The sequence below is a fragment of the Apodemus sylvaticus genome, chromosome 17, assembly GCF_947179515.1.
Source record: "Apodemus sylvaticus chromosome 17, mApoSyl1.1, whole genome shotgun sequence".
In the NCBI taxonomy this organism is placed as follows: domain Eukaryota; kingdom Metazoa; phylum Chordata; class Mammalia; order Rodentia; family Muridae; genus Apodemus; species Apodemus sylvaticus.
The window spans coordinates 71,435,803-71,448,342 of record NC_067488.1 but is presented as its reverse complement, the minus strand read 5'-3'; the positions used below and the strand labels follow the sequence as shown (position 1 = coordinate 71,448,342).

At 57.2% G+C, this 12,540-nt stretch overlaps 1 protein-coding gene across 2 annotated transcripts; it reads left to right on the top strand.

The window, feature by feature from the left end:
• Nucleotides 1-445: 445 nt before the first annotated feature.
• Cacnb3 (calcium voltage-gated channel auxiliary subunit beta 3) lies at nt 446-12,372 on the top strand. 2 transcript variants are annotated; one of them, XM_052161345.1, is made up of 13 exons: nt 446-590; nt 7,346-7,468; nt 7,663-7,785; nt 8,202-8,317; nt 8,519-8,583; nt 8,781-8,800; nt 9,000-9,080; nt 9,212-9,270; nt 9,422-9,531; nt 9,727-9,878; nt 10,110-10,205; nt 10,300-10,449; nt 11,105-12,372. In XM_052161345.1, exons 1-13 carry the CDS (start codon nt 549-551, stop codon nt 11,417-11,419), a joined length of 1,452 nt encoding a protein of 483 aa, XP_052017305.1. In that variant the 5' UTR covers nt 446-548; the 3' UTR covers nt 11,420-12,372. The 2 variants fall into 2 exon arrangements, with proteins under 2 accessions (XP_052017305.1, XP_052017304.1); XM_052161344.1 differs by lacking the exon at nt 446-590 and adding an exon at nt 3,121-3,320.
• The last annotated feature ends 168 nt before the right edge of the window (nt 12,373-12,540 follow it).

The window sequence follows — 12,540 nt, the reverse complement described above, 5'->3', positions numbered from 1 at the left end:
GGTGGGGACTCAGTAGGGCTTTTCTTCCTAGGGCGCTGGGGGTGAGATATTAGATGCGCTGAACTGGGGCCTGGGGGGAGCCGAACACAGCCTCCCCTGGAGCCTGCCTTTGAACCTTTCCCGCCCTCACCTGCGGTGGCAGAGCTCCACAGACCCTGTCTTTTCTGGAGACCTGGTGGAGGGGGAGGGGGAGGGGGGCTGGGTGGGAAAGAGGGGTGGGGATGGAAGGACAGTAGGAGACACTAGATGAATAGGGAACTAGGGTGGTAAAGAGGCAAGACTGAAGTGGAGGCACACTAGACTGAAAGACGAGGGAAGAGCGAGAGAAATTGAAGGAGGAGGCTAGAAAGGAAGGGAGGAGGGAGGAGGGAGGAGGAGGAAAAGGGGTGGAACCAGGAGCGAGGAGAGGGAGCGGGCGGCTGGAGCTGGGCGGGCGTGGGGCGAGGCCAGGCGTGCAGGCTGGAGCGGTGTGCAGAGCCGCGGCTGGGGCCCGCTCCCGCCTCGGAGCCCCTGGCCCGGGGGAGGGAGAGAGGCCGCTAACCCGGTCTATGTCTTTTTCTGACTCCAGTGCAACCTTCCTGCTGAACGAGGTAACCACTGGGGCCCCCTCCCCAGAAGGGTGGGAGGAAAGCAACGGCGTTTGGGGGAAACTGCAGCCTGGGGAGGGAGCGAAAACAGGAGTTGGGAGCTTTGGGTAAGAGGAAGGGAGGGCTGGACCTGGCACCTCCTGCAAAATATGCAGAGAGGTCTGACTGGGGAGCTGAGAAAGGGGCTCTATTGAAAGGAGGGCTGTGCCAGGCTCCCTCAGCGATCCTCTCTGAGTTCCGGGGAGGGGGCATCCTAATAGCTAGAATGTGAGGGGCCTCCATCTGGAGTAGAATTCCCAGTTCCTGCCTCAGTTTCCCCACTTGCTGCCCAGTTAGAGTTTTCTGGAGGGTTTCAGCTCCCAAACCTGGTCGTCTAAGGCTTTCCTCCTCTATCCTGCTTCCACAGCTGGATTAGCAGGAGAACTGGGCTAGGCAGGTGTGGCTGGAGTGAGAACTGGGGTGGCCACGCAGGGGCAGCTCGGAGGTACAGGAGGAGGGAGGGAGGGAGGGAGGATCAAGCGCCTCAGGACCCGGGGGATAACCTAACCGTAGGTATGAGGAACCGTCTCCTGGGGAGGTGGTTGGCATAGCAATGAATCTCTCAAAGGCAGACTTAGACACCATTGTCCCAGCTGGGGATGAAGACAACAAGGTGTGATCCGATCCGTGTGAGGCGGGTGGCAAATCTGCTGCCTCCTGTCCAGGGACCCCCGTGGGTGGACAGTCCCCAAATGAGAGGACATCCCAGATGGGACCCTCTTCCAGGAGAAGAGAGCCGGAAGGGTCTTACTCTTTGACACTTCTCCACCCTCTGGGAGGAGAGAGGACTAAAGAGACAAAGGAGCGGAAGCGCAGGGCAAGGCACACAGGATGCACCTTACTAACCCTAAACACGCAGGGTTGCAGCTGTGGAAGCCGCCTCCCCCAGTCGCCGCTAGTGTCCTCAGACACAAGGGCTCCGATAAAGTTTCCTGCCAATCCTTCAGTCAGAGGACAAACTAGGATGTCATAAGATGAGACCCTCACCATCTCTTTCTTATCAAGGGAACAGGGAGATGAGGCATAGCTGGGAAGCCAGTTGGCTTGGGTGGGTGGTCTTCCTGTCTCCCACACAGAACCTTCTATAGATCTGATGAACCCTTCCCAGTTGTGGCAGGAAGGGTCAAAGATGGACAGGGCCTTGAACGTCTCACACACACACACACACACACACACACACACACACACACACACACACACCGTCCCCCGGGTTTCAGGAGCTAGTAAGTGGCAAAGGGCTGACTTGAGAAAGCGAGACACCAGGCATGGCTGCCGTCTGCCTCACATCCTCTTGGGATGCCCAAGCAGGAGGTCAAAATGCAAAAGGAAAATTCTGGGGAGGGGGGATGTAAAAAGGGACGGAGCTTCAAATGATGAGAGCCGTTGGAAGATCTCTTCCGAGAGTAAGACTCTGCTCTTTCCTCGAATGGCAGGGTGGGGGTGGGGGCGCTGACTGGTGCGGGATGACTTAGTACCAGCACCCTGCACACCATAATCCTGGCCTTTTGCAAAGCGGTAGGCTTTACCCTTTTTCCTTCTCAACCTCAGCGTCAGGATCTCACCTTCTGCTCCCCCTACAGCCACCCCCTTGCCTCCATCCTTTTAGGCTCACCTAAAACAGCCCCTTTCTGCCCCAGTTGCCGCGGATGCCTTGCCAATGTCTGGCACAATCCTTGGCAGGGAAATGAGGAAGAGAATCTCCATTTCAGCTTAACTTGGATGAAATCTGCCGGTGCAACAGGTGTGGGAGGCCTAGCCAGCGTCCCCGAACTCCCCCCCCCCCCAAGGGTCGGCTCTTTACTGCAGCCCGGAACCGAGAGGGCCGGGCACCTGTTGGGGCAGGAGCTGCTGAAAACCATTCCTCTCCAGTACCACTGCGGGGTTTGCTCTGGGTGTCTCCAGGACTTGCAGGGAGCCAACATTGCCGGATCACCTGAGACCTCTCCCCATCTGCTGCCCGTCCTCCTTTAGGTCTCCATTTTCCTGTCTCCGCGTTCTCCCTGCCTCCAGTCCTCTGTTCTCTCCAGCCATCCTCCCCGCCGCCCGCACCCTCTCCATTCTCCACCGGGGTCGCGTCTTGTCGCCGCCGCGTCTCTCCCCTTCCCCTCCCCCGCGCCAGCCCTTTGTTTCCCGGCGGAGCAGTTCCTGGGTTGCGAGAGTCCCTGTCTCCGCATCTCTCCTCGCCCCGCCTCCTCCCCGCCGGGATCCGCCCCGCCTGCAGCCTCTCCGCCCTTCTTCCCCGCCGCCCCGGCCCCGGAGGTGCCGGGGACCCACCTTCCCGACTCGCGTGCGCCCGGTTCCGCGGCCCCGGCGGATCCCCCGGCCGCCGCGCCCCCCGCCGCCCGCGTCTTCCCGGGAGGGGGTCAGGTGGGCGGGCACTATTGTTGTGGGAGCCGGCGGCAGATTCCTCAGCCGCGCTGGCGCGCTCGGGGTGGGACCGGCTGGGCTGGGGGGTGGGGAGGGGAGCGGTGATCTGAGCTGCGAGCAGCTGGTCTTCGAGCAGCTGGTCTTCGCGGCTCGCTCCTTCCTTCGCGCTCGCGCTCTCCGCCGCCGCCCGCAGGGCTGCGCGGCTCGGTGGCATCTCGGGCGCGGCCCGCCGTCCTCGCCCCCGGCGCCGCTCGCTCCCCCCACCCCACCCCGGACTCCCCCATGTATGACGACTCCTACGTGCCCGGGTTTGAGGACTCGGAGGCGGTGAGTGCCCACGGGGGAGGGTGGGGGTGGGGGAGTTGGAATGACACCTCTCTCTTCAACCCTTCCCCCAGTTCTGCACTTTAAAAAACGTCTTGGCAGCGGGGCAGCGCGCGTAAGCTGGCGGGGGGCTCTCTAGGAAAGTGGGGAGATGGTCTCTCATAGCCAGGTATCCCAGGTACTCCGGTGTGTACACAGAGGGAGGGGGATGGCTCGAGCAGGTGGCCCCACAGCTCAGGTTGAGGACGGTAGGACAGAAGGCCCTGGCACCGAGGTCTTAGAGGGATCATGGAACGTTTGGAGTTCCATACCCCGGGTTCATGGGGTCTGAACACAACAGGGAAAGCTAAGCTCTGGGGGAGACACTCTGAACCTGTGTCTCAAATAAACGACAAATTAGGGAGCTGGAAGAACATTAGCGAGTGGGGTACCAGCCTCTGCAGACAGGAATTCTAGAACTTGAGGTCCTTTATTCCTCTCTGCCCACCCCCGTGCGCATGGCCTTGACTCCACCACGGCCTCTAGCCCAGCTTCTCGGAAAGGCCACCCACCACAGGGCTAAGCCTTCCAACAGAGTTCAGCCTAGCCCCCTGCTGAGGTTTCCTCTGAGCTCCTGCTCACCGCGGAGGGCTTGGAGGTGAGGGCGGAGGAGCTCAGGGCATGGGGCTGGCGAGGAAGCTCTTTGCTCAGAGAACCAGGCAACCAATAAATATTTAATTCTCCTCTTTGCTTTTATCTCCTGACCCACTGAGACAAATCAGCTCATTAGGCAGTGATTCCCGGAGCTCAAGAGCAGAGAGACTGCCTGGAAAGATGGGACAAGAGCTTCAGAGCCCCTTGGAGTCGCGGGTCTCCCCCAGACATCCCACACGAAGTACCACTAACAGGGCTTGAAAGGGGCCCCTGACAGGATCGGGTAGAGCCTTCTGTCTCAGGCCCAGGAAAGATATGTAGTGAACCTCAGAGCAAGCATGGTGTCAGTTGATTCTGGGACCAGGCTCCTTCTGGGCCCAATTTTCCATGGGGCACTGGGGCTAATTACATTGCAAGGGAGAGAAGAGAGATGGTTCTGAGGGCTCTGGTGGGCACCTCTTTCTGACAGTTGAAGGGACAGCTGGTGTAGCCCAGGGAGTCAGGAGGAGCTGGAGGAGAGACCTCTCTGCGGGGCTGCGGGGCTGCAGGGCCTGAGGCGCTTCCTTCTCATCCCTGGTGAGAAGTCGGGGCTGTTGCAGGAGACTGACGGATGTTATTCGAGGGCAGCCTGCTGACCCATCGCCCCCTCCTGACCCTTCCTGGTTCTTGGATCTCTTTCCCTTCCTCCACTAGTTCCCTGCTCTCCCTGAGGCCCCCTCTGAAGCAGTAGGAGGGAGATCAGGCTCTAAATAAATCCACTGGGCTCATCTCCCTCCTCTTCTTCCCCCGTGCCAGGCAAGAGAGGAGCTGCAGCCTGCCCACACACTCACCAGGCAAGGGGGGCACCACCGGGGCACTGTGCCAACTCCAGCAGCTCCAGAGTACTGAGACTCTGGCTTTTGGGGGCATAGTAGGTAGGGAAGTAAGACCCTATCATTCTTATTCCTTTTTTTTTTTTTGTTTTGTTTTGTTTGTTTGTTTTGAGACAGGGTTTCTCTGTGTAGAGAAGGCTGTCCTGGAACTCACTCTGTAGACCAGGCTGGCCTCTAACTCAGAAATCTGCCTGCCTCTTCCTCCCAAGTACTGGGATTAAAGGCGTGTGCCAACGCGGGCTAGACACCACCATTCTACGGAGTAGAATGTTATTGGTACCAGACTGAGCATAGGCAACCCCCAAGGCTTCCATTTGATCGCATTGAAGAATTTAGGGAGAGATCCTGCCATTCTCTAGGGTTAAGAGGTTACCTAGCTTTAAAGCCTGAATTAGGCTGAGAACTTGGATCAGGGGAGGTCAAAGCTACACTTCTCTAACACCCGCTGGGCACTAAGGAAGTGTGGGATAGATGCGCTGTAGGCTCGCAGTCGGTGGTCTTCCTGCCTGGCCTCCCTCCTGCCCTTTTCACCTGCTGGTCTCTATCCCTTCAGCCAGCCAGCACAGCGAGCACTTTCTCATCCTGGGAGTGAAGTCCCTCACCCCATGTCAAGGTTTTTTCTGGGTCTTAGCCTCGTTCTCCCTTGGCAGGAGGTGGGGGTGGGGGAGCAGACAGCTTCTACTTCTGCAAAACAAAAGGCTTCCTCCCTCCCTCCCCAGTTCTGGGGCTGCCTCGAGCCATTCGGTTTACAATAGACACAGCCTTTAGCTTAGATTCCAAGATGACCCTCTTGCTTATGCAGGGCTGTTCCCTAGGCCTGGTTGACCGCAGAGTGTCTGTTTGCTTTTTCCAAAGAGAGTCTGGCCTCTGCTGCTTGTAGGTAGGTAGGTAGCCTTAGCCAGTGGCTTTGAGAGTCTGTTCTTCAACCTCAACATTCTGAAACCTTTCCTCACACACATCCTTTTACCTAGCCTCTTAAGCTTTTCTGTGCTGCAGCTGACATCTCAAAATACAGGGAAGAATTTCTCCAGGCTCCTGCACACAAGAAGGAGAAACTGAGTCAGAAAAGATGTCTTTTTCCCTAATCCAGTTATCTTACCGCTGCTCGTCTCAAAGTTGAACTTCCCTTATTTGTCTAGCCCTGAAGGTGAACTCTGTAACCCTCCAAATGTCTGCCTCTGCCCCAAGACCCTACCGTGGGCTGGGCTCAGTGACTACCCCTTCACGTTACCAAAGGCATCCCCAAGGTCCTGTATCTTGGGCGGGTTGCCTGGCACCGGCACAGACTCCCTCCAGGCCCTGATCTCCCGTGGGCCCTAGGAGAGGATGGAGAGATGCAGGCCAGGTGGCAGGCGTGCCGGCCTCGCCTGTGCTCAGGGAGACAGCCGCAGAGTGCTTTCTCCATGTCTCCCTACTGCTTCCACCTGCCCTGCTCCCTGTCCTCACAGGGGTGGGAAGGAAAGAAAGTGGGTGCGGGGAGCAAAGGAGTGACTCCAGGAGTCCGGGCTTTGGCCCCCACTTCACACAAGGTGAAGTACTCGTCCACTGTACAGCTTTCAAAACTTGGAAGCCTGCTGTGCGAGTACACCTCACCTGGGAGACAGGCAGGCAACACACACTCTCTCTCTCCCCCTCCCTCCTCTCTCTTTCTCTCTCTCTTTCCCTCCCTCCTCACTCTCTCTCTCTCTCTCTTCTCTCTCTGTTTCTCCATCTGTCTCTCTCTCCCTCTCTCCCTCCCTCCTCTCTCTCTCTCTCTCTCTCTCTCTCTGTGTGTGTGTGTGTGTGTATGTGTGTGTTTGGTTTGGATTTCAAGACCAGTTTCTCTGTGTAGCCCTGGCTGTCCTGAAAATAACTCTGTAGGCCAGGCACTACCACAATCTAACTCGTGTGTGTGTGTGTGTGTGTGTGGTATGTGTGTGTGTAAGCTCAGACACACATGCCACGTTGTGTATGTTTTAATTTATTGTTTATACATGTGTGTGTGTAAGCTCAGACAACACATGCTGCTGCTGCTGTATGTGTATAAGCTCAGACACACACACATGCCACTGTGTATGTTGTGTATGTTTTAATTTACTGTTTATACATGTGTGTGTAAGCTCAGACACACACATGCTGCTGCTGCTGGTGTGTGTGTGTAGATCAGAGGACAACTTTCAGAGATGGGTTCTACCTCTGTTTGTTCCCCAGAGTAACCTAGGTCACCGTGTTTGAACAGCAAATGCCTTTACACCATCCTGCTTTTGGGGGGGCAGAGGGGGAGGTCTCATATAGCCCAGAAAGTCTTTAACTCTCCAGCTACTAACCTTGACCTCCGGGTGCTGAGTGCACTGCAACACCAACTCCCAGCTGCAGCCGGCACCTCTTACCTGGCTGTACTCTTTACAGTCATCTTAAAGGGATAACAATGTCCAGGCTGCTTTGGCTCTCGTGGAGCTAAGAGGGCATGTCCCCTGGATTTAACACCATCAGGGCTAGGAGGAGGCCTGTATGGCCCCTTTTACACAGCCTCTCCCGTCCCAGGGTTCAGCCGACTCCTACACCAGCCGCCCCTCTCTGGACTCTGACGTCTCCCTGGAGGAGGACCGGGAGAGTGCCCGACGGGAAGTGGAGAGTCAGGCTCAGCAGCAGCTGGAAAGAGCCAAGGTACGCCTGCTGGTGGGAGGCAGCTGGGTACAACTCTGTACGGGAGCTTAGGACCCCAGGGTCATGCCAGGCTGTACTTATGTCTGGAAAAGTGTATGCCTGTAGCAGGCAATAGCCTTCTCTGGGGTTTCTGCCTTCCCATGAGGCACGCTGAGGTGTTTTGTCTCTCACTGTCCTGATGATCAATTCCCCAGCACAAACCTGTGGCATTTGCTGTGAGGACCAATGTCAGCTACTGTGGAGTTCTGGATGAGGAGTGCCCAGTCCAGGGCTCTGGAGTCAACTTTGAGGCCAAAGATTTTCTGCACATTAAAGAGGTAATGAACCTTATTGTCCCCAGAAGCCTACTCTAACTAACACTTAACTCTCCTGTTTGCTGTCCCAGGTCCCAGTGGCTCTTCGGTTCTCTATCTAAAAGTAATTCCCAGATCCTCCCGTTTCATCTGTGTACACACCTGTATGCCCCTCACTCAGGACCTGACTCCAAGGTTCCCGCCATTCCCAGACCTGCCTTGGTCCTGAGTTTGGCTTCTAAGTGGGAGGGTAGAGTAACTAACTCAGCAGCGGCCTGGTCTCCCGTGACATCCGGGGTTCCGAAGTGCAACAGCTCGTGGCTTGAACCTGGCTGCCCTGCTCCGTGGTGCCATTCCACACCCCTTGGCCCTTCCTCTGTCTTCCTCTCACACGGCTCCTCCCCCTCACACGGCTCCTCCCTCTTCTCATTCCCTCCCAGAAGTACAGCAATGACTGGTGGATCGGGAGGCTAGTGAAAGAGGGCGGAGACATCGCCTTTATCCCCAGCCCCCAACGCCTGGAGAGCATCCGGCTCAAACAGGAACAGAAGGCCAGGTGCGAACTCTGCTGAGACTCAGTGCACACACACACACACACACACACACACACACACACACAAACACTTAACACTGCACCCACAGAACACAGCTACACATTTACATACACACGCTCAGCTGTCATAAATGTAGTTACTAATTTGTCAAATGTTAATGTATAGAACTGTATTGACCGTTTTACCATCCCCCTTTCTGTCAGGAGATCTGGGAACCCTTCGAGCCTGGGTGACATTGGCAACCGACGCTCTCCTCCTCCGTCTCTAGGTAGCCTCCCCTCAGCTTATCCACCCTGGGTAGGCGAATAAGGGGACGGGGCTCCTTTCCAGTGAACTGTGTGGGAGGGGCTGGAAGAGGGGTCAGAACCGCAGGGAGAGCCCGGCACCTCCCCTGGGAGGGACTCCCAAGCCTCCAGGGCATTTTCCCTTCACCAACTTTAATCTTCTATTTCCTTTTCCAAAAAGCCAAGCAGAAGCAAAAGCAGGTGAGTGAAAGGGACCTGGGCCGGGGGAGGGGGGGTGTCATCCATTTTTGGCTCTGGGGACCCTCTTGGTCAGCCACTTCTGACATCTACAGAACCAGAGGGGAGGGCGCCCAGAACTCTCCACTCTGCCCCCAGAGCAGTCAGGCCTAATGTAGGCACGGAGACCTAGATTTTGTCTGACCTCCTGGCGGTTCTGCAGGCGGAACATGTTCCCCCGTATGATGTGGTGCCCTCCATGCGGCCCGTGGTGCTGGTGGGACCCTCTCTGAAAGGTTATGAGGTGAGGAAGTTCCCAAGCCCAGAGTTACCCCTACCAAAGCTGCCACGGTGGTGCCGAGGGTGTGAACTCTACTCTGGGGCACTGTCCCTTTGCCTGGGGGCCCTCTGTCAGTGCCACGCTGTCCCCTCCAGGTCACAGACATGATGCAGAAGGCTCTCTTCGACTTCCTTAAGCACAGGTTTGATGGCAGGTAAGCTGCCCTGACCTGGAACGGGATGATAATCGGGAGGAAAGTAATTTCCCCCTCATGCATGCCCAGAGCTAATCTCTCAAGGAGAACTAGGGAGCGGGGTAAGGAACCCTTGGCTTAGACGGCGGTGTGCGATCCTCCTCCACACTAGGATCTCCATCACCCGTGTCACGGCCGACCTCTCACTGGCTAAGCGGTCTGTGCTCAACAATCCCGGCAAGAGGACCATCATCGAGCGCTCCTCTGCCCGCTCCAGCATCGGTGAGGAGCCCTTTGCCCCTGGTTCTCTGCCTACTTGATGCTAGTGAAAACCTTTAGCTCCTTGTCTTCTTGCCCAAGCCCGGCCACCTGCCCCAGTTACTGCCCTCCCTGCCTGTCCTTCCTGTCCATCCGCCATGTAGCGCTCTGGAAGCCGGCAATGGCCAGAGCCCCTGGTGAGCCGCTCCCCTTCCTTAGCTGAAGTACAGAGTGAGATTGAGCGCATATTCGAGCTGGCCAAATCCCTGCAGCTAGTGGTGTTGGACGCCGACACCATCAACCACCCGGCACAGCTCGCCAAGACCTCGCTCGCTCCCATCATCGTCTTCGTCAAGGTGTCCTCGCCGAAGGTAAGCGGACTGGGTCCCTGGGGTCCCCCAGAAGATGTCCCCCAGAATACAGTGCACCTCTGCTTGGGTCCTGCCTCGGGTGACCGACTCCTTTCCCTGCCATCCTTAACCCTCTGAGTCCTCCTCCCTTGGTACTAATGTCTATCACAAGTTGGGAATCGTGCCTAGTTCCTAGGCCTGGCTCTCACCAGAGCCGCGAGACGCCCACCTCTGCCCTTCCTTCTCTGTCAGGTTCTGCAGCGACTGATCCGCTCCAGGGGGAAGTCGCAGATGAAGCACCTCACTGTGCAGATGATGGCGTACGATAAGCTGGTTCAGTGCCCACCAGTGAGTGCTTGGGGTCAGGCCCAGCCATGCTATTCCCGGGTGCAGCAGCAGGGCTGCAGCACAAGCCAACCTCCCCGTGCCCCTCTCTCCCCAGGAGTCATTCGATGTGATTCTGGACGAGAACCAGTTGGATGACGCCTGTGAGCACCTGGCCGAATACTTGGAGGTTTACTGGCGAGCTACCCACCACCCAGCGCCTGGCCCTGGACTGCTGGGTCCACCCAGTGCCATCCCAGGACTTCAGGTAACTGCTTCTAGTGTGCAGGCTTCTCCAGTCAAGGCAGAGCTCCTGTCCCGACCGAGGACCGAGGACTGTTCTTGGTCTGTTTGTGACGCCAAGGGATTGCTGAGAGTATGCGCTCTGCCTGCTCCACAGACCTAGGGCACACAGGTCAAGGGACTTCCTGATTGGACAGCCACAGTAACGGAGATCAGAGAGGACCTAGGGTTAAAGGATACAGGCTCTCCACACCTTTCTCCCGGGCACTTTTTAAGGAAGCGCCTGAATTTGTTTTGTTTTGTTTTGTTTGTTTGTTTGGATTTGGTTTTTTTTTTTTTTCAAGACAGGGTTTCTCTGTGTAGCCTTGGCTGTCCTGGAGCTCACTCTGTAGACCAGGCTGGCCCCGCCTGCCTCTACCTCCTGAAGTGCTGGGATTACAGGCGTGCGCCACCCCCCTCCCCACCCCCGGCCAAGCCTGAATTTGTATGGAGCTAAAATTCTGCTTTCTTCATCTGGCCTGCAAAATGCCCCAGCTTACTGCTTCCTTGCACTGCTTGCTCTTTTAAAAACCCTGGACTTGAGAGTAGGAGAGGAAGAGCCCCTCCTGCCTGCCAGAGTCCTAGGAGGAACAAAGGCCAGCCTCCCCTTACCTTACTTAGAGCTGTTGTGTGGCCCCCAGAACCAGCAGCTGCTGGGAGAACGAGGGGAGGAGCATTCGCCCCTGGAGCGGGACAGCTTGATGCCCTCAGATGAGGCCAGCGAGAGCTCCCGCCAGGCCTGGACCGGATCTTCACAGCGCAGCTCCCGCCATCTGGAGGACGACTATGCAGATGCCTACCAGGACCTGTACCAGCCTCACCGCCAACACACCTCGGGGCTGCCCAGTGCTAACGGGCATGACCCCCAAGACCGGCTCCTAGCCCAGGACTCGGAGCACGACCACAATGACCGGAACTGGCAGCGTAACCGGCCTTGGCCTAAGGACAGCTACTGACCACCTCCTGCCCTACCCTGGCAGGCACAGGCACAGCAGCTGGGGTGTCCACCTCAGGCAGGCTGGAGTTAGATTGGCATTAGGCTGCCGTTAGGTTCAGCTCACACAACCCTCTGCCCAGCCCCAGGTCCAGGGCTGACTGTGGTCCCAAGGTTCTGAGAGAAGCAAGGGGCCCCCTCACCTCCTGGGCACAGTGACCCCGTAGGTTCTCATCCAGGTACTAGCCGTGTTCTGCATCCTTGGCGCCTTCCCCTGCATAAGAAGCTGCCTCAGTGGGCAATGACCTCAGGCCAGGATCACTTAGCGGGGGTGTCTTCCAGCTAGAATGGATACTCCTCTAAATAGCAAGAGGGAGTGAGTGCGGGCAACACAGCATGAGGAAGAAACGCTGTTCCTAAGCTGGCGTAAACCCTAAGCGAAGGGACTCCATTCATGTCACTGCCACACATCGGAAAGGAAGCATCAGTGCTCAGGGCGGCACTTCTGTTCCATCAGCTGAGGTGGGTGCTTACACCTAAGGCAGGAGCAGTACAGGTGAGGCAGGACAGACAGACAGGCTCACAGCTGTAGCTGTTAGAAAATGGCCCCCTCACCAAACCAGGAAGCTTAGCATCTGGCAAGACTAGGGAACTGGGGCACAGTGAAGCCAGAGCCAGCCTGGACCACAGGGGAGGCGGGACAGCTTCCTGCGTCCCCTGCTTTCCTCGCTCTTCGCCCTTGCATCTGTCATTTCTGTTCTTTCCTTCCATGCCTCCTGCAAGATAGGGGCTCCCTGACTCATAGCTGCCACTAAGTTAGGGTTAGACGAGAGGGAGGGACACAGTGAACAGTCCCCAGAGGCTGGCCGCCTGGCCGCCCTTGCCTTATGGCTCTAGCGCGCGACCTACAGAGCATGCTCCATGAAGAACCCGCCCCACCTCATTGTCATCTCCAATAAAACACCATGCACAGTCCCTCTGCTGCCTCTGGTCTGTCCGCTCGTGTGGCTCTTGGGAAGTCTGCAGAGGGGACGTATTCTGGCCCCTTCTCTCCAAGAGTTCACGACTGGGGATGGGAACCAGCAAGAGGCACGGTGTTTACGGGCACACCGCACCCCAGGCCTGACGACTGGAGGAGGCAGC

Excerpts from the sequence above, each read along its gene's own strand:
- Cacnb3 (XM_052161344.1), top strand. The coding sequence starts at position 3,276 with ATGTATGACGACTCCTACGTGCCCGGGTTTGAGGACTCGGAGGCG. Across the intron at positions 8,318-8,518 it reads AAACAGGAACAGAAGGCCAG|GAGATCTGGGAACCCTTCGA; the intron begins GTGCGAACTCTG and ends CCTTTCTGTCAG. Across the intron at positions 8,801-8,999 it reads CCAAGCAGAAGCAAAAGCAG|GCGGAACATGTTCCCCCGTA; the intron begins GTGAGTGAAAGG and ends GCGGTTCTGCAG.